General features: G+C 35.9%; 1 protein-coding gene across 3 annotated transcripts; it reads left to right on the top strand.

The window, feature by feature from the left end:
• The first annotated feature begins 405 nt into the window (after nt 1-405).
• On the top strand, nt 406-26,087 carry RNASET2 (ribonuclease T2). Of its 3 annotated transcripts, XM_039343768.1 has the most exons (11): nt 442-560; nt 5,713-5,758; nt 6,191-6,296; nt 8,669-8,729; nt 14,124-14,179; nt 16,567-16,624; nt 17,179-17,243; nt 21,216-21,329; nt 22,954-22,999; nt 23,519-23,593; nt 24,880-26,087. In XM_039343768.1, exons 3-11 carry the CDS (start codon nt 6,208-6,210, stop codon nt 25,090-25,092), a joined length of 777 nt encoding a protein of 258 aa, XP_039199702.1. In that variant the 5' UTR covers nt 442-560; nt 5,713-5,758; nt 6,191-6,207; the 3' UTR covers nt 25,093-26,087. The 3 variants fall into 3 exon arrangements, with proteins under 3 accessions (XP_039199701.1, XP_039199702.1, XP_039199703.1); XM_039343767.1 differs by lacking the exon at nt 5,713-5,758 and having other exon boundaries at nt 406-560; XM_039343769.1 differs by lacking the exons at nt 442-560; nt 5,713-5,758 and adding an exon at nt 589-759.
• Nucleotides 26,088-26,984: the final 897 nt, after the last annotated feature.

Genomic DNA, 26,984 nt, shown 5'->3' with positions numbered 1-26,984 from the left:
TACATATATGTGTGCACATATGTTTAACATTAATCATACGGAAAAGAAGCGATTAGAATCTTAAGCAATGTTGAGAGGCAACGTATATCACAACCCCCTTTTCTTTGTCTTCTACCCAGCACAGCAAGAAAGTTAAATGGGCGGGATTTGTTTAACATTAATCATACGGAAAAGAAGCGATTAGAATCTTAAGCAATGTTGAGAGGCAACGTATATCACAACCCCCTTTTCTTTGTCTTCTACCCAGCACAGCAAGAAAGTTAAATGGGCGGGATTTGTTTAACATTAATCATACGGAAAAGAAGCGATTAGAATCTTAAGCAATGTTGAGAGGCAACGTATATCACAACCCCCTTTTCTTTGTCTTCTACCCAGCACAGCAAGAAAGTTAAATGGGCGGGATTTAATGCCGCAACGGAAGTGCTGGCCCCTATAGGGAAGCGAAAGTACACGGACCTGAGGTTTTCTGATTGGTTTTCGCAAGCCAGGCAAAACAAAGTCGGGAGGCTTTTTGACTTTTTGATTAAAGAGTTCAGTTCCTGAAGTGTGAATCTTGGATAGTAAGTCTTTCTGTTTTGAAGGGGTTTTATAAGTAGGGATAATTTCAGTTCTTTGATTAGTGTGCGGTTTTGTTTCAAAACAAATCGGAATCAGGATTGGTTCATTATAAAGCTCCTAAAACTGGCTTTGTATCGAAAAACAATTATGCTGGTACTTTGCCCTATAGTATGTCCGTCGAGATATACGGCGAACTATCCGGTAGGTAGAGGCTGTAAGAAATGGATCCTTGAAGATTTGTATTTTGATTTTGCTTGAACTCATTTCGGACGGAAGAGCAGTCTGCTTTATTTATCAGAGAGGACTTCTGAATAAGCCTCGATAAGGGTTTCTCAGGTTTGCTTGTTTAGAATCTGCGTTTATTCAGTATGACTATTTCTTTCATGTGGAGCAAAAAATATCTATATTAACTAAACAGAAATTAAACCTTTGGATAATATTTGAGAATTTGCTACTTCAATCGGTTTTAATGTTGGGTTCTTAAAATACGCCTCGAGTTTTTGTTTTGTATAATTTGACAGAACTCTTCTGTGTTGTTTTGTTTAGCTGAAACCTTGATAAGAACTAGTGCGTAATTCTTGCATGTAACTTAAAGTTATTAGATATATAATATAATGACAGATGTACTTCCATAAAATGGTACAATCTATGAGATCTCTGGCTGCCTTCATCTAGGCACTGAGTAGAGCTAGATCAGATTAGCTTTGAAAAATTATTATACCATTTGTACACATGAAGCAATAACCTTTCAAAACTAACTTGGTCTAACTCCACATTAACCTCAATCTTAAAAGGTAACCATATCAAAGATTAAATCATACCACTTGCCCATAGCTAAAGGAGCAATGATTTACTTAATATGAGAGTTTATATGATGGACTGAACCATAAATAATCATACCAAATGGGTTTGTATGATACATTAATCTAAAATTTGGCTGGTTGCTCATTGCTCTGTGTGTAGTAGCAATACAAATGTAGCCTCCCCTTGATTAACTATAAAGTTGGAACTGAAAAGGAATGATTTGGTCAAACATAACATTATTTTATTTATACATTATGCTTACAGTCAATGAACCAAGCTATTTTATGTTATAAAGCATATCAACTTTTAGAAAAGTATTTTTTCTGTTTACTCTACACAACTAACATCTGCAAAAAAAAAAAAAAAATGTTGCACTATACCACTCTATATTAGTTGCGTCATTACCAGACCACTTCATTCCATTTCCTTTTGTTCCTAGTTTTCTGCCCCTATCCTAGCTTCTTCCAATAGGCAGTTGGTATTCCATATTTAATGAGCTTTTTCAGTTTTTAATTAGTTTGAGGCCCCCTCCTGATTGGGGACGATGCTTGTTCCATTCAGTCTGCTGAATTTTGTAAGTAATATTTCTTTGAAGTATTTTGCTCTGTTTGTATGTTGCGAATCAAAAGGATTCATAGTGGTTTAAAGCAAATCAGCTAAAAATACTATAGAATTAAAATACAGTGGCAAACATCATTGAAATCAAAACTGTACATTTATAGCACTAAGAAGGTGGAAAAAAAATAAGATAGGAAAAATAAAAAAAACAAAGCATTATACAGAACAGGTATCATACAGAAGCAAAATGAACAGACGAGTGACCTTAAATAATTATTGAGTTTCTTGACAAATTAAGAAATGATTGAACATCCTTTAAAGATATTAAGTCTGTAGCATTTATTCAATGACCCTATCCAAGACAGTGCACTAATAATTTTTGACAAAAGTTTGTCTTTTTTACAATGTTAAGACAAAAAGCTATATTGTAACATGCATCTCAGGGAAAAAGAGGAAACAGAATGAATGCTAAAATTATCAGGGTGAACTTCTTTACACAAGAAAGGGAAGTTAAAAAACTTTTATTTTTAAGGGATCAGCAAAACAATATTGAATGCATGCCTCAGCATTTCAGTACTACTTATAGAAGCAGTACTAGAAATACTAATTAAGAATAACATCCTCCTCTCTTCAACCCATAGAAAAGTATAATACTTCAGTAGCTCATGCTGTTCTATCTGTAAAAGGCTATTTGCAAGATCAAGTCAGTAATTAATATTTTTGGGAAACTACTTTCAGTACAGTCAATGCACTAAAGGTCTGTCTAATTAATGTAGTTGGACTAATAGAGAACAAACACAAGAATGCAAAAAATTATGCAAACAGCTCAGAAATAAGCAATGAATAAGAGGAATTATTTCTGCCTCAACGTTTCATTGTGTTCGAAAATAATTCTGTTCTAGCATATGTTCCAATCAGAGGTTGACTGCTAAATAAAACACACAGAACATCTGTTATAATTGCTATCTGTGTTTGCATACTTACAGTACTATTTAAGTAAAGTCTGCCGATACTCAGCAGACTCTACATCCTTTCAATTAAACTTTTATTTATTCTCACCCACAATCCTGATTACAGATATGTTAAAATCTGTTCCATGTATAGATAAAAGTTCCTCTTCTGTTTTCTGAGAGTCTACTGTCCATAGCAGCACTGGAACCCTAATCAGTTCTCTGCATTTCATCTTTAGGTTATACAGTTACAAGTGTTCTACACAAAGCAGATTATTGTTTGGGCCATTGGTCATATAGATGTGATATCTGATATATGTAAGAATGCTTTCTCCTTTCTCTCTATTGGTTTGGGATATCTTCCCAGAATATGTCAAATGATGAGAGCCCATATACCATATCCAACCCTGCCAATCACATCTTCATTGCTTAGTCTAAAAGCCAACATAGCTTTGTCAAAAACAGATCATGTCAGACAAATCTTACTGCATTCTTTGACCAAGTGACAAAATTAGTGGATCAAAGGAATGCTGTGGACATAATTTACTTGGACTTCAGTAAGGCATTTGATAAAGTAGATCACAACCTACTACTTGGTAAGATAGAAAAATGTGGGTTAGACGGCATCACCACCAGATGGATCCGTAGCTGGCTGATCAGCCGTTCTCAGCGTGTGGTCCTCAATGGAACTGCATCTACATGGAGGGGAGTGCGTAGTGGGGTGCCCCAGGGCTCTGTTCTGGGCCCAGTGCTCTTCAACATCTTCATCAACGGCTTGGACGAGGGGATAGATGGGAAACTCATCAAATTTGCAGACGACACCAAGCTGGCAGGAATAGCCAACACTCCAGAAGACAGGCTTAGGATACAGGAGAATCTGGGCAGACTTGAACACTGGGCGCTATCTAACAAAATGAAATTCAATGGTGAAAAAAGCAAGGTTCTACATTTAGGCAAGAAAAACCAAATGTACAGGTATAGTATAGGGAGTCCCTTGCTCAGTAGTAGTAACTGAGAGGGACCTCAGAGTCCTGGTGGACAATCACTTAAATATGAGCCAGCAGCGTGCTGCAGCTGCCAAAACCAACACAATGTTAGGCTACATTAACAGAGGGATAGAATCAAGGTCATGTGAAGTATTAATACCACTTTACAATGCCTTGGTAAGGCCACACTTGGAATACTGCATCCAGTTTTGGTCACCACGATGTAAAAAAGATGTTGAGACTCTAGAAAGAGAACAGAGAAGAGCAACAAAGATGATTAGGGGATTGGAGGCTAAAGCATATAAGGAACAGCTGCTGGAATTGGGTATGTCTAGTTTAATGAAGAGAAGGACGAGAGGGGACATGATAGCAATGTTCCAATATCTCAAGGGCTGCCACAAAGAAGAGGGAATCAAACTATTTTCCAGAGCGCCTGAAGGCAGGACAAGAAGCAACGGATGGGAACTAATTAAGGAGAGAAGCAACCTAGAACTAAGGAGAAACTTTCTGACAGAACAATTAACCAGCGGAACAACCTGCCTCCAGAAGCTGTGAATGCTCCAACACTGGAAGTTTTTAAGAAGAGACTGGACAGCCATTTGTCCGGAATGGTATAGGGTTTCCTGCCTGAGCAGGGGGTTGGACTAAATGACCCCCAAGGTCCCTTCCAACTTTTTTATTATTATTATTGTTGTTGTTGTTGTTGTCAAACACTGCAATTCTATATTGTCATACCATTTTCAAGGCCTGTCTGGGCAAAGGAATCAGAGATGTGTGTAGGTTTTCTTTTCATGTAGTACTCCATAGTCTGCAAGATGAAAGGAGACTAGAAGCCTATTATATTCCATGATATCACTCTGCATGTAGATTTGCATATCTGCAGTAGGATTGGAATGTGTACTAATACAATGTTGAAATAACAGCATTTTAACATTTTTGAGTGTCTGAATATCCAAGGAAACTTATAGAGCAGGCATGTCAAACTGCCGGCCCATGGGCCAGATGCGTTACACCGAAACCGTGCCCACCCCATTGCCAGCATTGGGGGAAAAGTCCCAATACGTCGTGCGACATCACGTGACATCGCGAGTTTGACATGTCTGTTATAGAGGAAGAATGGCATTTCACATAAGATATTTCTAATAAACATTCTTAAATAGATATTACTATTAATGTATTTTATGAGAAAAACTTGCTGTTTAATCTACTTTGTCCAGAAGAATCTTTATAAGTTGTAAAAAATAGTCATGTAAATGATTCCTTTCCTTATTTATCAGTATTCTTTTTAAATACTTATGTAATCAGATAACTATGGTAAATTGTTAAAATGTTCTTACATAAATTGATGTTCTGAGTTAGCAGAGATTATGCATTGTAGTAGTACAGTTATGTTAATTTATGGCAGCAAAAAATCAGGAATCATCTAACTGCACCTTTTCAACTAATACACCTTATTAAAAGGCATAATCTTTCATGAGTTAGTTTACTTCATCAGATACCTACTTTGCCCCACATCTACACCACAGCACTGTTACAGACCCATATGTAATCTGTATCCACATAACCAAGCTATCCTCACCTCCACCTCACTCCATTTTAAATCTTGTATCAATCCAGCCACTATTTGCATCTGATAAAATGAACTGCTCCCGAATGTTTATACAGATGATATTTGTTTAACAACCAATCCATCTAACTGTTCACACTTGCAACAGCACTGAAGGAGTGGTAGTTATGAACAGTCCTTGAACAATCATAGCAATCCTGCAGTCAGTCATATTATTGCGATTTTTGATCCTCGGTGTCCCATGGTCACATGTTCACCATTTGCAACCTTCCGTGTTATATTCCCACAGGCAAAGTCAATGGAGAAACCTTCAGGAAATCTGAACTCATGATCATGTAAGGTCCTCACTTAATGATCTGCATGGCTCTCACTTAATGATGATAACTAGGAACTGCCATCATTAAATGGGGCAATCACATGATATCATACTCTATGGTGTCACTTTATGATTACATGATGTAGTGATGGAAGTTACAGTCCAATTACTACCTGTACCTTTTAATAAAATCTGTTAATTGGAAAAGATGCTACGAGACTTCTACTGATTTCTAATTTTGTATTATAATCTTAATCATTATTATTTCTGATTAGAAACTGAAAACATGTAACTTTATCATATATAACTTTTTCACTTTTTAAAATATTTTATTAAAAAAGTAAACTGCATATATAGATTTTGCTGATAGAGAAAAAAGCTGCTTGCTTCCCAGCTACTTGATGAATGAGAAAATTAACATTACATTGTTTTTCTTTTCCTTTCTTCATAGATATATTGTGAATAAAAATGAAATCAGTGACTTCTTATGGTTTGCTTGTTGAGTGTTTTTGGTTTGCTTTGTTTTGTGGATCTGCTACCCATTTATTGGCTGATAGGTAAGTAATCTGAAATGGAAACTCTAATGACAATGGCATTCAATTTTACAAGTAGTCCTGAAAATATTTATCCAGTAACCCAACAGATCCCTAACACTTAACCTCCAAATAGTTTGCTCTCCTTTCCCGCTGACTTTTTCTAAAATGCATTTTGGGGATTCATCAATCTTCCATGTACTTTTGAGACATGGAAGAGGACATCTTCCTAATGGAAGTGGTTCTTATGACTAGGAATTAACTGGTTTACCCTTTCTAATACATTGCTCATGGGTTCTCCAGCAAGAGTATTTGCAATTGACTAATGGATTATTATTATTTGTTTTAATGCTATAGAACAAATATAATTATACTTTGTTTAGAAGTACAGTTAATTCCACCAAAAAAATATCAGCACAAAAGATCCCATAATTATTGTTTTATTAATAAGGTTCTTGTAGAATTGAAAGATGTGTTTATTGTGTTGTGTTATGTTTTTGTCCATCGTAAATGAAGTACTTCAGGCTTTTTTCAATATGAATATGACAACAAATGCTTCTGACATGGTCTGACAACATTAGTCTGTGAATATGCAACATAATTCATTGTATAGTTTTCTTAATCTCAGTTTTATTAACAAACTACAATAGGCTAATTCTTACAACATGAAAACAGTAAATATTGTTCATAAGCTGCTAGGGAGAGTTTACCTACAAGCAAAGCCAAAGGTAAATATATAATATAAAACTCATTATGGCTTAACACAGTGATGACGAACCTTTTAGAGGCTGAGTGCCCAATCTGCAACCCAAAACCCACTTATGCATCATCGAGTGCTGGGTGGGTGTGGCCCATTGGTGGGCGTGGCCACAGTGGTAACGGCACTGGGTGGGACTAAAAAATTCAATCAATTCCAACTTTGCAAGATCTTTCTTTTCCCCGCGAGAAGTTGAAATTGACTGATTGAACCTTTTTTTTTTTTTTTTGCACACGGCGGTGGAGGCCTAAAGCGAAAAGGTTTTATAAAACCCAGCTGAAGGCCTAGGACTGGGGCGACGGTACGCGTGCCCACAGAGAGGGCTCTGAGTGCCGCCTCTGGCACCCGTGTCATAGGTTCACCACCACTGGCTTAGCATGTTGAGTAAATTGAATTCTATTGATTCATATAGATTGAAATGCATCTTCACCTACATATATATGTATGTAGTTCTTGATTTACAACTGTTCCTTTAACAACTGTTCAAAGTTATGCCAGCACTGGAAAAATGACTTACATCCAGTTCTCACACTTACAACTGTCATAACATCCCTGTGGCATGTGATCAAAATTAGGCTACTTGGCAACTAGCATGTCAACAGCTGACAACAGATGCAGTGTCCTGGTGTCACATGATCATGATTTACAACATTCCCAGGGGACTTTTGACAAACAAAGTCAATGGGGTAAGCTGGATTCACTTTATAACCATGGAAATTCACACATGAACACAGCAAGAAAGTTTGTAAAAGTGGGCATAACTCACTTAATGACTGCATTGCTTTGCAACAAATTCCAGTCCTGATTGTGCTCATAAGTCAAAGATTATATGTAAGTCATCTCTTATATATTTGCAGCAGAGTAAGCAGTTATAATCAAAATGAACTTAAGCTTTGTTTAGTCATTGAACAGATATAACTACATTATTAGGAAGCAAAAGAAAAACAGTTGTTTTTCTTCCAGCTGCCAGTATCCAACTGCCTAGCAGTTTTTCAAGGGTGGGGCTGCTGCATGAGGGAAAATTGGGGGTTTAGTGAGAAATGTATGTTTAAGTTGCCTTGTGATAATGGGAGGGAAGGGATTTTCCAAGAGAGTAAACTTTGTCTGTGTTTTCTCTGAGCACAATTAGCTTCTCATAAGTAAAACATGTTATAGTACTTTATGTGATTTGGCTTTTAAAAGTCAGAGCCCCCATATTGTCTTGTACTCTGAGATGAATACAATTAAAATACTATTGCCAGAAAGAGTTTAGCAGTTTGGAGAGAAATTGTTTTTTCTCTTTTATGTTGCATCTCAGAGATTTGGGCAGGTTATAGAAGCAAAAAGAAACGGAGTACATCAGTATTCTGGGTTCAGGCAAAATCTATTATTTAAATAAGCCAGTATTTGTAAACCAAGTTGAAATATGACTTTAATTTGAAGTGTACTGCTAAACCCCACAGTTTGTAGTTAACTTCATAGTTTACAATTAAGCAAAAAAACAAAAAACAAAAAAACCAACCTTTACACACCCTGATAAAGCATTACGTGTGAACAATACCAAGAAATTTGGTATGCAGGGGTAGGGCAGTTTGTTACTAATGTAGTGTTATTATGCCTTTGTAATGTTAAACTTTTGTTTTTTTATTTTATGTTTCAGTATTCTTCATAAGTGGGAAAAATTATACTTAGTTCATCATTGGCCAGTGACTGTATGCATGGTAAGATCTTCTAAAATGGATGCAATCATGTTGCTATCTGTATGTGCATGCCTATATTGAAATATTTATTTCGCTGTATCCTGAAAAGGAATAACCAGTTTCAAAACAGATGGGAATTATTACTGAAATATGCATTTGGCCACACAATATTACATTTTATTAGTATAAAAATATTACCAGTATTGTGTCTACAGGAAGGGATCACATAATGTTAATAATAGCCACATTAATATTTTTATAGTATATCAGATTCTTGGGTGTTATACAAATCATAAAAACAAACAGATAATAAAATCTATCCCCAACTCGGTGAAATAAACCTCCTAAAAACACATAAAGCAAGAAAAGTAACAGCCCCCATCATCATTACTCTTCCAAAGCCTATCTTTTAGTGCCTCGTGGGAAAGCAGATTGTTCACAGATATAATCAAAGCAAAGCTAACAATAAATCCATACAACTCCTTTACTATGCTCCCATCCCAGAGTCAGCAGGAAATCATCCAGCTTAAATCTTGCTAACACCAGGAATGTCCTTACTGCAAACCCAGAAAGCTCCATACTGCACTGCTATTAATACAGATGTAACACACATGGTATTTTAAATGCCATGGATGAAATTCCGGGTCTGCAAATATCATTTACTATATGAAAGCTTCCTTAGTTAGTACACAAGAGCCAGTTTACTGTAGTGGTTAAGGCACCAGACTAGAAACTACTGGTAGGAGGCTGTGAGTTCTAGTCCCGCCTTAGGTACAAAGCGAGCTAGGTGACCTTGGACCAGTCACTTTCTTTCAACCCTAGGAAAAGTCAGTGGCAAACAACTTCTGAAATCTTGCCAAGAAAACTACAGTGCCAGGACTGAAAACTGATTTGAAGACACAAATGTGCACACATACAGTTTCTGTGTATTGCATTTTTCCCCTTTTCACTGCTGTCACAATGTTGTCCAATTAAATTCTTTTTATTTCTTATAATTTTGGATAAACCAATTGACTGTTTGATCTGTAGACCACTAAGGGACAGCAGAAATTACAGTTTTTGTATTTCAGTTACCATGTGGTGGTTTTCTGGATTTCCACTGGGTAGGAGATTTTTACGTCATCAGGTTACAGAGGCATAACAGCTGAGTCCTTTTGATTATGCTTTCAGTTGCATGTGCTAGGCCCAGGACAGACTCCTCCATTTCAGGGTTTTATAATAGCTTAAGTTCACCACTCAATCTATGTAGGAAAAGGAAAAAGTCTCACTTGCAACTAAATCCATAGTGCAGAATTGAGCACAGCCATTACTTGGAAGAAAATGGTCCTACAACAGACCTACCAGATAAACTGGAGCTGAACAGATTGCTACTGTTTATTGCATCACCTCATGTCACCTCCTTGGGTTATTTGGATGGAAGTTCTTGAGATGAGATTCAGGACTTAAGTCATCGTTTAGCTTATTCAGCTGTGTGTTAACAAGATATGGGTACTGCCCTGAAGACATGTCTACTAGAAATAATGGGGCATCTTGTGGAAGGTGTATGGGTGCAGACTAAATAGTTTCATTCAGTGAATGAATCTATTGTCTGTGCAGAGAGCCCCTTCATTTCTTGCTCATGGCTTTTGACATGAGCAGTCTAACAGTTTTGATATCCTACCGTGAAACAGAGCTCCTATTTATATTTTACTAGTGCAGTGGTTCTCAACCTGTGGGTCGGGACCCCATTTGGGGTCGAACGACCATTTCACGGGGGTCGCCAAACAACGCAGTCCGCCATTTTTTTCCCCCTTTTCCTTAGCTGTGCTACTCCCTTTTATTCTATTGGCTTTGGAAAGCCAATAGAATTAGACTCTATTCAAGAGAGTCTATTCTGCACCCGTTGAGCAGTCCTCAAGTTACAACCGGTTGAGTAGTCCTCGACTTACGACCGGTTGGGGGTCGCGGCCTTAAAAAGGTTGAGAACCACTGTACTAGTGGGTGAAATAAAAAACAAGGGCTGTTAAAAACTTCTTGTTTTCTTTCTATCAGAAAAGGAGAAGCATATACTAAGCATATTTCCCCATGTACAGGGGAAATCCTGTCGTCTTAGATTAGGAAGTTAAGATTCAGTCCTCTTGTGCTTCTTTAGCTCTCGCTATAAGAGTTGAAGCAATTTAAAAAATATAAGTGAATTTCAAGTGAGCAGAAAATACAGTTTGGGGATTGCTATTATTAAGAGCTGAAATACTTATTGAGTATTTCAATGGGGAATTTGCCAGGATCTCCATTATAAAGATACATATACCAACAAGCCTAATACAAAGCTGGAATAAAAGTAGAGTCTTCATATTCTTTTGGAATAGAACTCCTGCTGTACATTTGCCTTGATATATTGTTCAGCGCTGATAGACATTGACACCCCAAACACCTACAAGGTACCACGGAACAATATTGTTTACTTTGTGGAAAAGCCAAGCTGATATCTCCATTCACTGGCTATTGTGAGCAAATCTTTTCCATTAGACTTTTTGTGAACCTAAATGCCATTGCTTCATAGCTGCTTCTCTGAACTGTACTGTTGATCAGAAATACTTGGAAATAACATGAAAATTTTCTGCTTTTAAGTGTCTCGGATACTATACTTAAGGACTGAGCTCTTTAAAGCAGTGCATTTTTCCACTTATTTCTACTGCAAAATTGGCTGAATTCCTGCTCTTCTCTTGTAACACATGCTATTGGCTGTAAATGGATTTGAGTTTTTAATGAAGAGTATTCTGCTAGTTCAATGAAATATTAGTGAATACAAAAAATGGCAAGCATTTTATGACTCATATTTAAGGTAGCCTAACAAAATGCTTTGGAAAAAAAACAGTTGTGATAGGGTTTACTACTTTACGCTTTACATTTTCTTTTTGTTATATGAAAAATTGCCTGCATAGGATTTTGTTAAGCAATTACTATTTTTTATAGCGATCTACAATTCTAACATGGGAGTGTTGCCTTACCTAAAGTCAGCTAACAGAACTGATTACTTTTAAGAAAGTAGCTTTTATTTAAATATTGCCATATTCTGAACAACTTAAATCATAATGCAAGAGAAGACTTTTGGTTGTTAGATGCTGCACTTAATGCTCTGAAACACAGGGGTTTCAATGGGTGGAGAGATGGAGTTGATGATGCTGAGTAAGTGGAGCCACATTCTGGAATATAGCGGGAGGTCAGGATTTTCTCTTGGGGGAGTTAAAAATTATAGTTTAGACATTATAGTTTCCATATACCTCTTAATCTAGAGGAGATTTTAATCTTCGCCACCTAAATAGTTTGGACCTATATATTCTCCATTTCTGGATTTCAATTAATTTGTCTTATGTGATAGTCTTCCACTAAGTCAACTACAGTCATTTTTTAAAATAGGAAAGCATTTATACCCAGGAAAGAACTTTTTAAAAGAAATTTAATAATTTCATAGGAAAGGTACAATTTCAAAGCATTTAATACTGTATCTATACGATATAGCTGAAAGCATAGCTAGCATTTAATACTAGCATAAAATAAAAAGCAGAACTAATAATTACCTTTCCAATAATATAAACAAAATTGACAACTTCAAAAGAATGTGAAAGTATTCAGAGACATGCACCCGCCCAATTCCAACCTTCATCCAGAACAAACATGACAAGGGTGGTTAATTGTCATTTGGTCACAGATGTCATCTTACAGGGGATGGTGACCATTATAGTGAATGTGGTCAGAAAAAGTTTGTGAGGCTAAAAGGGGAATGAGAGAAAAAAGATGAAGTGCAAATTCATTTTTAATATAAGGAATAAGTAGAATATTTTACTTCTCTTAGTAGTAAGCTACATGCTTCTAAAAGGTGCTAAAGAAAGAAATAAAAACCTTGAGAAATAGGGAGCATATCGCAATAGCACAGTGTTGTTTGCTTAAAACCATATATAGCTGGTTTCAAGCATTAATGGCTTATTAACCCATTTTGTCATTAAATGGAGCACTTAATATGACAATGTATTAATTCAAAAGGTAAACATTTAAGATAAATTATTAATAAATTTTAGATTAAACATAATTCAGATTACTCTGATTTTTATCAACTGTTTTTCAAATGCTAAGTATTCTGAAACGGCTATTTTTCAATCAGTTTACCAGTATTTTGCTTTTTATGAAAATGGGACCAACCCTGTGGAGTTTCCGTTATCAGCATGTTTTGATGAAAGCTTGCTAATAGTATCTCCATATTTTCTTTCTGGCTTGGCATTATAGCACAGCAGATTGCAGGTGTAGAACCAAATGCTTCAACACTCAATCTCCATACACATTCAATGTAACATTCCAGAAAGAGTAGTAGTTGGAGAAATTACATCAAGCTGCTAATTGTATTGTAGGTTATTTCTCCCAGTTACAATATGGCCCATGAAAAATGAGATGAGTACTGTTTATCAGCTCCAGCTATTAGGCCATTTGCATCCATTTATAGGAAGGTATTATCTAAAAGCGATGGTGCACATGCTTATATCTTCTAAGTTCAACGTATGCAAGTGACGACACTTTCATAGACAACTCACAAGGATTGTTCATCAAGGCATCTCAAAGAAACAACAGACTTTATTCTATTGGCTGCCAGTTTGTTTCAGGACAATTTCATGTTAGGGCTATGTAGTATTTCATAAATAATTTGGATAAATAATATTTATCCACAAAGTCCTGCACAGCTTAAATCCCAGTTATCTAAGAGATAGGGAATTTAATATATGTGGGATATCTCCTTGGTGACTGCACATTTCAGTGTTTCACTGAAGTTTATTAAGAGTTTTTAAAATTAATAAGTAAAAAGGACTGCTGTGTTCCAAAATAAAACATTATTCTTCCACATCATTTTTATTTGAGACTGTTGAACTACATCAAGGCTCTGTAGGTGTTGTTGTAGATAAAAAATATAGCTATCATGATGGATAAGAACATTCCAGGAAGAAACTGCTCTTCACAGATTTTTCTAATCCATCAGGAATCTATTAGCTTAAATTACTTTCTGCTTTTTCTTCTGGGCAATGTGGCAATATTTTGGAATCCTCAGCTCAGTGTTGCCCACCATCGTATTTATCTTGTGAATAGGAAGCTCTGCTGTATTGTGCAGATATTGTGAGGATGTCTGTCAGCCCAACTGGATATTGATGATTTCTGCTTTTTCCCTTAAAACACATTCTAGGGTTGTTCAAAAATTTGATTCCAAGTCTAAATCAAAACAAATCAATTAAATTCATGCTGAATCATTAAATCAGATGCCGCAATCAAATCCGAGACAAATTCAAACAACAATCAGAATTAATAATTTGAATCACAGCTGAATCAGACCCTATTTTTCCCATTCTGCATAAAAATGGTTTTCTTTTAATAACCCAATAGATTTATTTTCTCTAGATGAATGAAAATGAATGCAAAGATCCACCAATGTACTGGACAATCCATGGGCTCTGGTAAGATATAAATTTAGGAGGAAAAAGAAATCTTGCTAGTTTTAAGAGGTTGGTTCCTTCTAAGCTCATAGTATCTTATATTTGAAATATTCTGGTCTGATACCCATAGAAGGAGAAAGCTTTTATTATATGATAAATGATTTTTTATAAATGAGTTATTATAAATGATCTCCTGTGGTAGTCCATGAATCAAAATACTTATATGAAAATAACTGAATTTCTAGGTGTATGGTAGCTAAAGAATTTCCTTCTATTCACATAGTATTAGTCAATTTCTTACATGATCAGCAAATATTAGCGTTTGAAATATTCACATCCTATCATTAAATGATCAAATTTAATTTTAAATTTAAATGATCAAATTAATTTTAAATTTGATCATTTAAATTTAAATGATCAAATCAATTTTAACTGTGCACAATCAGTTTCATTTTTTAAAAAAAATATTTGTCTTACATTTCTTTATTTCACTGAACACGTCCTTTAAAACAAATCTCCTTATGTGCCAGGATTTTTTAACATGAAACAAGAATCAATAAATGTTTATAAATTAATATACAGTATTCTCTCAAATTTTAGCATACATTGTGGAACAATTTTCACTAATTTTGTTTATAAAAATAGATTATTCACCTTGTTAATCTGTAGGCTTACAGCCCTTTTTGAATGATTAAAATGACTTTTTAAAATACAATCTTTTCAGTTTAGTGCAGTGGTTATAGGACCAGGTTAGAAACCGGGAGACTGAAAGTTCTAGTCCTATCTTAGGAACACTATTCCCTCTCATCTCTGGGAAGCAGACAAGGGCAAACCACTTCCAAAAACGTTACCAGAAAAAGAGGGGCTTGTCCAGGCAGTTGCCAGGAGTCAACACTGACTCAGAGGTAGAACATAAACAGGTAAGTTTCACTTAACAATGGTAATTGGGACCAGAATTGCCAACACTAAGCAATGTGCTGATAAAATGTGATGTTGTCAGGCATGAAAGACCAGGTCCACATTTGAAGGTTTAGTTAAGCTGATTTGCAGGTAGTCCTTGACTTACGACACAACTGAGCTCAAAATTTCTATTGTTAAGTGAGACAGTTGTTAAGTGAGTTTTGGCCCATTTTACGACCTTTCTTGCCACAGTTGTTAAATGAATCACTGCAGTTGTTAAGTTAGTAACACGGTTAAGTGAATTTGGCTTCCCCATTGACTTTGCTTGTCAGAAACATCACAAAAGAGAAGCACATGACCCTGGCACACTGCAACCGTCATGAGTCAAATTGCCAAGCATCTGAATTTTGATCACGTGACCATAGGGATGCTGCAACACTAGTAAGTGAAAAATGGTCCTAAGTCACTTTGTAACTTTGAACAGTCACTAAATGAACTGGTAAGTCGAGGACTACCGGTATTGCCTAAAGCTTATGCGTAGGAATCTTCTCAACTAACAGAGTTATATAAAGGCCAATGGCAGTCAAGGGGCTTGGACTTAGTTCACTTGTGACTATGTAAGAATTCTAAGGCTGATCTCTCTTTTAATTCTGCTCCTAGGTTCTGCCATTCCTTGCCCTTCAGATGTCACATGAGTGCATTGCTTAGCGACCGCAATTCTAGAAGTCTCTATGGTTGTCAGCAAATGAGGATCACAGGTCATTAAACACAGACCTTATGGGAGACCAGGATTTGCAACTTCCTGCCTTCTTCCAACAACAAAAGTCAGTGGGGAAGCTGGCAGGAATTTGCAACTATTGGTCACAACAAACCTTTAGTTAGGCATGGCACAAGCCTTTCCTTACACTGCAATGTGGTACAAGTGTGGAAAGCTGGAGGGGGCGTGGTGTGGCCCAAATGTGCCAAAGCCTGGGACACGTGGTGTGATTGTGGCAAGGTGCAACTTAAGTGCAACAAGGCTGGAGAGGTTCAGCATGAGCACAGCAAGGCAAGGATTAACTGTACATATAGACTGTATTGAAGATAATGTAGTTTTTTTCTTTATTATGAACAAAAATAGTCTGGTTGTAATTGCTTTTCCAAGAGTTTGCTTAGGGTTGAGTAACTAATAGATCAGAACTGCCTTTTGATCTCCTGAAGGATTGATTTGGGCTTCTAAAATGTTTCCCAAGAAAGGAAGTTCTGGAATCACTAATCATACATCTCTATGCAAAATTGCCATGATATTACATTATATAACTTTTTTTCATTTTCTTAATTTTTTTTAACATTTATAATATCAAATAAAGCTGTACATGCTATATTATCTGTTCTTAACTCTCCTCAAGACGATCCTGTGATGTCTCCCATTTTACAAGATATATGTTAGAGAAGGAGAGTGCATTCCACTACTATTCAGAACAGTTGGTTTTCATCCTTTGTACTCTTTTGCTCTGCTTCTTCCCCAGGCCTGATAAAGCTGCAGAATGTAATAGAAGCTGGCACTTCAATATATCTGAGCTTAAGGTATGAATCAAATAAATTATATGTACTGCATACTTGAAGAAAAACTATAATAATAATTAATGCAAGAATTTGACTGGACTCAAGAGAAGCTTTAGGATATTCTGCCAAAGCAGTATTATTTACTAATACACCTCAATCAGTGAACATTTATTACCAAACCAGACGCTAGAGAAAGAGGATGGTAGCTTTCGTTCTTGAGTCCCTTTCTAAATAATTTGCAGAGTTGCCTATAAATTACAATATTATCATTTTCACATGTTTTCTAAAGCTGTTAGGTGAAGTATTTTATAGATACAAGGATATTTTATACAGCCAATTGGGTGTAGTGATTAAAGTGCTGGTCTAAAAACCAGAAGATTGTGAGTTCTGCCTTATACATGAAAGGGGGGCAGTCACTCTCTCTCATTCCAACTCACCTCACAGGGTTATGTTCACCATAATAATAAAGGGATCAACATCTAATAAAATAAAATAAATAGTGAGGAAATCTAGGTGGAGTTTGCATCATATCCTTGCTTTTTAATTATATAGGATTTTTTTATTATTATTGCTAGGATTTCATGGAAGACATGAAAGAATATTGGCCAGATATACTACATGTAAACCATACTCATTTCTGGTGAGTTGTGTCACATTTAACCCTATTGACAGCTTTGCAAAAATGCTTAATTTTAGTTGTCTTTCTAAATGAAACACCCTAGGTAACCACAGGATATGCAGATAATATAACAACAAGATATGCAGATAATATAAACTATGGATTTCTGTCAATTATTTTGTTTCAGCATTAATGCTTTCTTAAATAATATAATGTATTATATTTTATTAAATAATATACTATATTTAGGCATATAGTATAGATGGTATTTTTGTCCCCCACAAGAGTTCAAGAGTAGAGTTCAGTTTTAATGTTTTCAGTCAAAATAATCTTTAAGAACATTCCATTAATTGTTTTTGGCCTAATTATGGCCAATTACAGAGGTCCCCAATCTTTTGAGTACCAGGGACCGGTTCCGTGGAGAGAGGTTTTTCTGTGGACCAGAGGGGGCATGGTTTCATGTACTGCCTGCATCCCGCAGATGGGGCTTTGCTTGTTTCCGCGGACCAGTTTCTGGCATGCCGTGGCCCGGTGCCAGTCTACGGACCGGGGATTGGTGACCCCTGTCCGATTACATTATCTTGTAAAGTATCCAGTGTATTGATTATTAAAAGAAATCCATTAAGCTTGTATTATGTACAATAGACTATACTGTGAGTACTTTGCTTCAATTCCATAAAACTACTTTGAACATGAAGAATAGTATCTTGGCACATTAACATAGTTGTATTGTTATCTAGGATTATAAGCTGTCTGTTGCCGCTACTGCACAATTTCAGAAAAAGATACAACTGCTTTCATATGTTTCAGAGCTAGGTGCTATGCTCTTCAAAGCATCTTTTTGGAATTAAATCTGAAGCATTTGAGAGCTCTAGTATGTAATATCCATTGATTCCGAGTAAAGAAAGGTTAAAAGCTTCCCCAAGTCAGACTTGATTTTAGGAGACTAATGAACCTATCCATGTAAGATGTCTTCTATAACTACAGTTTTGACTGTGCTTATTTTTAAAAGATGAACAGATATACAGTATTGTACTAATAGCTGTAATTTTAAGCACTTGATGATCTTCAATGAAGAAGTAATTTGACTGCATTACTATTCAGATCCTTAACCCCAATTTGCTGCATCATTTTGAGTGCCTTTAGCTTGTTTAAAATAGAAGCATTACAATCTAGGCATTAAAGGAAAATGAGTTAGTTACTTTATTATATTCTCCCTACTATACAAAAATCTCTCCAGACTGCTTGCCTTTTCATGGGAACAGATAAATAAGGTACTATGGAGCTTAAAGTGGGGCGGGGGAAGAAAGCAAGGCTAATCCCCCATTTGAGACTCCTCTCTGCCTGGCTAGGTGTTTCCCAACAATATATAGACTATTAGTATGTAACTCTTTAAAGAGCCACAACTTTCCCTGAATCACAGTTACTATAGAGAACATCACAGAATCCCTGGAGCATGTGTTTTGTAGAACACAGGGGTATAAATGTAACACCTATTTCCAGTTTGCTAAAGCTGCTTTAAGCACTGTAAACAGGAACTACAAGTGTAATGGAGCCTGCCCATTCCACTCATAACTTGAAAACTCACGGGAATCTCATACCTCGAATGAGATCATTCCCATGCTCGTTAAGATGTACATGGCTCGTTAGGTAAACATGAGGTATCTCAGAGTGAGGAAGGCCATGGCGGGCTTAGTGAAGGAACAGGGTCCTAAGGCCTCTCTGACCCACTAAGATACCTCATGCTTTCCCCTCCCTTTCTGCTGCGCCAGACTCACCTTAAAAAGATCTGTCTCCTCTCTGCCATGGTTCCTACTGCCACCCGGATCTGAGGCTGGGGGACACTTCCGTGGACCTCCAGTGGTCCGATCCGGGCACCGGAGGCCTTCTCCAGGCTGCTGCCACCCAAATCTGAGGCCAGATGACATGCAGCCCTCTGGTGGCCCGTTTCTGAATGACAACAGCCTGGAAAAGGCCTCCAGCTCCTGGATCTTGCGTGATCTTGCATTACTTTAGGCCTCCATTCTGTGTGAATGCCTAGAATAGCCAAGAAAACAAAAGATCTTGATCTTCGCAGGGTGAGTTTTGAAGACCTGGTGCCTAGGGAGACCCAGGCCGGGGGTGGGGAGGGAGGGAATAACCAGTTGCTCGTAAGGGCAAATGACTGCCATGGTGCTGCAATATTCATAATTTTGAGACTTGCTCATAAGCACTAGGGGGCGCTTATCGCATAACTTCGAATGAGCGTTAAGGGAACGCTTGTAACTCAGGGATTACCTGTATATTCATATTCCTCTAAACCGCAAAGATCATTTTCCAAATTATTTCCGAAATACTACACAGCCTTAACATGAAATAATAATTAAGCTAAGATTTTTTTGTGAAATGGCTGTTTATTTATTAACTTCACTTATATAGCTGCATATATTGCAATTGCAACTAAGTAATTATGTAAATATTACTTGTTTATGGAACATGCACACTTCCTTAGTTTGATTAGATTCTAAGCAGTTTACAAGGAACCAACCACATTGCAGCAGTGTGGCCCATATGCAGTTCAAATGCAATTCCACATTGGGAACATGGCAGTAACCACAATACTATAAAGCAGAAATATATGAATACAGCATTAAAACTGAGGAATGAGGAATGAAAAATGCAGACTATATTATAAGATGCAATATATTTCCGTTAAGTCTGCCTTATGAATTCATCCCACAAGGAAAAAAATGACTGCTTTAAGAGTTGAACATATAAACTGTTTTATTTTCTGTTTTATACTAGAACTGCCTCTATTTTTCTAATTTGTAACCTTGATGGAAGTAAAGTTTCAGAACTGACAATATTCAGTGAAAAAAAGTATTCAGCAATTAACCTTTGTTATTCTGTGACTCCGTAAGTTGGTAGCAACATCCTTGATATGCAACAAAATGAATATTTGTAGGTACAAGGACAAGATTATTTTCTTTTCATTTGACAAAATAAAAACAAAGATAGCTTTTCTTTACACTGTGTGGTTTCCATAGTTTCTAGTTCCACATGAAACATGATTGCAGTATGTTTTTTAAGTGCTAGGTTTTCTTGCTTTTGAAAATCAATTCATGACTCCAAACTATTGCAGGTGTCTTAACCATCACACCTTCACTTCTCTTGTCATTTAATTTAAATTATTCATTAAAAGAAATCCCTTTCTCAGTAGAAAAAGAACTTCTACCCATGAGACTACCCAAGTATATATAAATACTTCATATATAATAAGGAGATAATAATTATATATATAATTGTCCCAGGAGTTTGTGAAATACACATTGTACCCAGTGGTGGGATTCAAATATGTGAACAACCAGTTCTCTGTGTGGATGCCGCTTCCGGAAGTCCATTTTGGGCCTGGGCAACAAAAAATTAGCTACCGGTTCTGCTGAACTGGTGCGAACTGGCTTAATTCCACCACTGATGGTACCATTTATAGCAGACATGTCAAACCCGTGACGTCACATGATGTCGTGCAACGTATCGGGCCGGTTTTGCCATTGTCGGCAATGGGGTGGGCGTGGCTTCCATGTGACATGTTTGGCACATGGGCCGGCAGTTTGACACCCCTGATTTATAGTGTCCCCAAGGAATCATAGTTTTGTGTTCTGCCCTGAGTTCATTGGAGTTGGGCAGTCAATAAATTTAAATAAATAAGAAAACGATCTATAGAAATTGTTATAGTTGCAAAACATGTATGCATTATCATGCAGAAATGTAAGGATAGTATCTAACGTTAGATCTATTTTATCTAATAGTATCTCTTAGGAAGAACAGTTACTAAATCTAACTTTTATGTCTAAGTTTCTAGATTTTGCAGTGGGCAACGTGGTAGACTGGACTCACAAGTGAGATTTTCTTCTCAAATAAATATTAGAAGATTACAGAATTTTGGTACAGCTTTCCAAATACATTGGTGCTTGAAGATATTACTTAATTTTTTTACCTTTTTTCTTTACATAGGAAACATGAATGGGAAAAACATGGGACATGTGCAGCTGAATTAGAGGTTCTTAACTCACAAAAAAAATATTTTCAGAAGGCACTGGAACTCTACAGAAAAACTGACCTTAACAGGTGGGGAAAATTATTTTCTCAGAGTCTCTGCTACTCTTAACTTCATGTAAGACTCTCTGATAACAAACATGCATATTTCATTGGCTGCGATGGAATGTCTAACAGGCTCTGGGGGCATAATGAGAGAGTACAGTTGTTACAGGAGGAAGCAGGGCTATTACAAATTTGGGGAGGGGGAAACATGAGAAAGAGACCCAGAATAACTCCATATGCTACATGTAAGTTGAGATAGAGAATTCTTTAGGCAGCTTTTCCAAATTCTGTTATCCTATCATACCAGAATTACAAATCTTTACAGAAATAAAAGTAGTTCTTCCTGAATTTGCCAGTTATGGAGGGACATAATTAACAGACATAATGCTTCCTTAGAAGTTCAAAAATGTTTGTTGGAGAGAGTTGCTGTTGCATAACCAGGGTTTTTTTTGTAAAAAAAAAAAAAAAAAAAAGTACTAGAACTCACACATGTCATACAACCCGCTTTGTCTACCCTACAAGGTTCCATCCAAAAAAGGTGCCGGAACTCTGTTCTGGGCGTTCTATGACAAAAAAGCCCTGTGCATAACAAAAACATTATAGCATCCCTTAGTCTTGAATCTATTGGTGTTGCTGAGATCTCTCTCTCAGTCTCAGTGTTGGATGGAAGATTCCAACTCTAGGAATTATACTACACCATGTGTTTGTGTTCTCTTTAATGTAAATTTAAACTTCAAGCATCCATGAAGTTTAGAACTAGGAAAGGATAAAAAAAGGCATCACTAAGTGCCAGTCCAAGACAATTGTGGCTAAAAGCATTTGTTCTATATGTGATTATCAAATATAAATATTAAATGAACATGAGAAATTTAGATACTGTTGATCAATAAATGAAATGCAATTCCTCAAATTAGTCATAAAAATCAAACAAGAAATCCTTATATCTATGCACATATTCTTGAGACAGATAAGAAGATGAGGAACACAGCACTTTGGAAAAATAGTCTCAGTTGATACAATTTGAAATATTTTGTAAATACTCAGTTCTTGTAGGTTACTAGGTATTCTTTTTCAATTTCATCTCTGGCAGGACACCGTAAAATATGCACAATTATTTTACTAATGCTAACATTTGGTCAAACTACGTAAGCTAGAAGCTTTATCTAGAATTCTGTCTGTCATAAAACATTTTCCTAATGAAGAATTAGTAAGAGAGCTTTCAAGGATCCTAGCATTCCCTGAAACATACAGCAGGAATTTTAAATCTGTTTTTAGAAAATTGATAAAATTGATGTCATATAATATTTATCAGTGCACAATGTATAAGTATCCTAAAATGAGTCAATTACTTTGTAAACATTGTAAGGCTTCACTTATTCTATGGATTATCAATCCAGCTTTACTACACCCAATATTCCAGTTATATACAATAGGTCTTATAACAATTTAAAGAGAAAATGAGCAACAAAAATGTAATACTAAATACAATTTTAGATATACTATGTAGCTGAAAAACACTGGACTTCTTGAAGTTTTATGTATCTTTTGTGTCTAATTTTTTACATGTGGGAAAATAATGATGAATGACTATCTATAGTGTAATTGTATGTAGTGAATTCTGTCTTTTTAATGCTAGTTCTTTCTCTTTCAGTTTTCTCTTGAAAGTTGGGATAAAGCCAGGCTCTACCTACTATCAGGTGAGAGAAAAGCTCACTTGGCATTGCATTCTACAAAACTGTAGCCTTTAATTGTTGTTGTTGTTGTTATATAATACTTAGTGGTGAGTAAAATCTAATTAAGTCTTTCCACTGAAGAAGTAATTCCATTAGAACAGGGATATCAAACACGCAACGTCACGTGACGTGTCACGACGTATTGTGACTTTTTTTCCATTGCCGGCAATGGGGTGGGCGCAGTTTCGGCATGATGCATCTGGCCCACGGGCCGGCAGTTTGACACCCCTGCATTAGAAGAACAAACGTATCTAATCAAGATTCATTTCAGGGAATTTAAGGGTTTTCCAAAGCAAACTTTGGGAAGAAGGATGAAAAGAGACAATTCTTTTACAAATGCAGACTTTCATCTCATAACTTGTGTGTTTCTATTTTTCTTATTTTCATACAGAGTTTTCTTAAGTCTAAACTATGAAAACACATCTTTAATTAAACAGATGCTTCATTCTTTTTATGTTATTTATTTCATGTTTAAATCTTCAGCTGACAGCCGTCAAAGAAGCTCTTGAAAGCTTTTACAATGTAATGCCAAAGATTCAGTGTATTCCTCCTGAAGAGGTACATATTTCTCTTAATGACTTTCTAGTTAATGTTTAATCATTCTTTTCTAAAAACATTGTTTTTAATATTTGGAAGATTGAAAATTAAATATATCTAGTTATTTAATCATTCTTTCAAATGCATATTCAATACAGATTCATCAGCCTGCCCTCGACAATGATGAAAATCTCCTTTCCTTTCCTTTCCTTTCCTTTCCTTTCCTTGTTTTCATATGGTTTAGGTTTATGGAAATATATGGATGAAATCTTTCCTTTTCAAGTGGACCTTTGTATGATTATATTGCAGATCAGTTGGTTTAAAAAAACCTTTAGGTAATCCAGAAAGTATGAGGTCTTTTTTGGACTTTACCCAGTGACATTTTTGGCTACTTTGTTTACCTATTTCATTGATGAGGTGGCCAGCCAGTGCTAGTTGAAAAACTGATTGTCATTTCTCATTGATGGTATATGAGCTGTGGTGGTGCAGTGATTAGAATGCAGTACTGCAGGTTACCTTCTGCTGACTGCCGGCTGCCAGCAATTCAGCAGTTCAAGTCTCACTGGCTCAAGGTTGACTCAGCTTTCCATCCTTCTGAGGTCGGTAAAATGAGAACCCAGATTGTTGGGGGCAATATGCTGACCCTGTAAACCGCGTAGAGAGGGCTGTAAAGCATTGTGAAGCGGTATATAAGTCTAGGTGCTATTGCTATATTTGATGAAGGGGCACTACTTGAGAAAACATTTTCTAGAGTTCTACCTAAGTAGAAAATGCACAGCCTTTTGCATCTGTTGACTGAAGCTATTATTTTTTATGATATCTATTTTAAGTGTATGGATTTTAAAATATTTCCAAGGAACAGCTTCATTTTGAATATTTTTAATGCCATTTAACAGCAATAAAATATAATCTATGAAATCAATATGCATTTTCAAGTACAGCTTATTTCTGTACAAGGTTATTGACTTCAAACTGTGCTCATTTTTTTCCATTGCTGGAAGTACTGCTTTGAGCAAAATAGTTCATAAAGTTTACCGCCGTATATCAATATAAGCTTAATTTATCCCTTGGCCATCTAATTTCTGTTCTGGAAAAAAAATCTTGCTCAGTATTATTCCAAGTAGTAGATATTAAGTTTATTGTGTTGTTTGGTAACTATAAATGTAGTATAACATGCAGATGCAACTGTTGGCTTCTGAAGATTAAATTTATTCTGCTGAACTGTCGGTCATTGAGATATCAATAATTCCTTTATAAACTTTCCTATACTACTTTTTCTATAGTGTTGTTTTATTTTTCTTCTGCAGGGACGGCTACAAGTAATAGGCCAGATTAAATTCTGCTTTACCAAGGAGTTTACTCTGAGAAATTGTACAGAGGAACAATCTGGTTTATCTTCTGCATTTGAAGATGACTTTTTCAGAACAGAGGATCTGTCCGTTTGTAATGATACTTTGACTTACTATCCTTCACATATGAAAAGTTACAAACATTTTGTTGCAAATGTTGTTGAAATTTAGGAAAGTTGAACTTTTTAAAGTTTTGGCGGGGAACAATTATGCATTGGATTTATACAGCAACGCCATCTGTGAAGCTAGTATTAAGGGCTTTCTTTGTGTTTTGATTGGTGACTGCTTGTTTCGTTAAAATTGCTGTCCATATATAATGTACTTTTTCTTCAATAAAATTGGCTTATTTTTCATTTTTTCTCAAATTTATTAGGTGTTATTTTTAAATCAATATCAGTTGCAAAATTATTGCAATCTGTTAGTGATCTGCAATGTTCGTGACAAAATTTATTTAGCTACCTAAAAAAAACCTCGGCATATATTTGTATCAAATACAAGACTGTAGCAATTCATCAAGAAAAAGTCAACTAGAGCAGTAGATAGCCATCCTTAGGCAGCCTTATATTATATATTTTAAAAGCCCCAAACAAATGGTAAAGCATATAATTGTCTGGTTTGGTACAGCAACCAAACAGGACAGTTAGGACTGCAGAAAAAACAATTGCAACCAGCCTGCCTTCCATTGAAGACCTGTATCCTGCAAGAGCCAGAAAGATGGCTGAGAAAATATCTACAAACCCTTCACATCCTGGACATAAACTGCTTCAACTCCTCCCCTCAGGATGCTGCTATAAAGCCTTGCATGCCAAAACAACTAGAAACCAAGACAATTTTTTCCCTTGTGCCACCACTCTGCTGAAGGAATACCTTATTACAATACTGTCTTATGTTTAAGGATATTTACCCATGTAGTATGGCTATATTACTATTATGCTTCTCGTCTTTTCTACTACCTTCTCCTGTTGGTATCTTATGATTATATTACTTTCTTGTTTGTATGTACATTGAGAGCTTATGCACCAGAGACAAAATCCTTATACGTTCAATCACACTTGGCCAATCAAGTGTTCTCTTCTCTTCTATTTCTATTATTTCTATTCAAATTCAACATCAAAGTAACTGCTATGTTATAATGAATATGTGAGAGTAAAATACTCTAGAAAGAACAGGTGGTGAAACCTTATCCTTCCATTTTTTTTTCTAGAAGTACCTTTCCTAAAAATTACTCATGATTATATATCATTAAGAAATATTATTCATTGATGCAATGTGATTCAGGCTTTATATTTTACTATTGAGTTGATAATTAATCAGCCACATACTATTAAATTTTCTTCCTATTCATATCAAATTATTTTGCATTACATAATTGAGCCCAAGAGGGTGTCATTTTCCAGAGAGAAAAAAATGGACTTTGTAGCAATAATTTTCTTAAATATCAAGCTTCCCTGAAATTGAAAAGTTTTAAAGTAGACCCATTTATCTCTCAGTTTGATATGACATTCTTGGGGGAGAGCTGATTCCTGGTTTTATCCAATCTGACTGATCAATAAAACAAATTGATAGAAGTTTATTATTTAGAATTACAGGTAGACCTTGACTTATAACCATTTGTTTAGCTACCGTTCAAAATTACAATGGCATTGAAAAAAAGTATTTTATGACCAATCTTTGCACTTACAACCATTGCAGCATCCCCACAATCATGGGATCAAAATTTGGACATTAGGCAACTGTCATATATTTACGATGGTTTCAGTGTCCCAGGTCACGTGATTACCATTTGCAACTTTCTCAGCTGGCTTCCAACATGTGAAGTTAACAACTACAGTGGTTCACTTAACAACTATGGCAAAAAAAGTCATAAAATCAAACACATCTCACTTAATCACCTTGCTTAGCAAGAGAAATTCTGGCCCAAATTGTGATCACAAGTCAAAAACTACTGTTTTTATCATATCGTATCTTATTATTCTTTGGAGGAATCCAGGAGGAAATATAAAATCTCACTTTACATTTAATCAACATATCAGTTTAGTACGGTAGATTAGTATAAGAGATCA

The sequence above is a fragment of the Crotalus tigris genome, unplaced genomic scaffold (assembly GCF_016545835.1).
Source record: "Crotalus tigris isolate CLP2741 ecotype Arizona unplaced genomic scaffold, ASM1654583v1 scf7180000017872.366306, whole genome shotgun sequence".
NCBI classification, from domain to species: Eukaryota; Metazoa; Chordata; class Lepidosauria; order Squamata; family Viperidae; genus Crotalus; species Crotalus tigris.
This window is presented reverse-complemented; position numbering and strand designations above follow the sequence as displayed.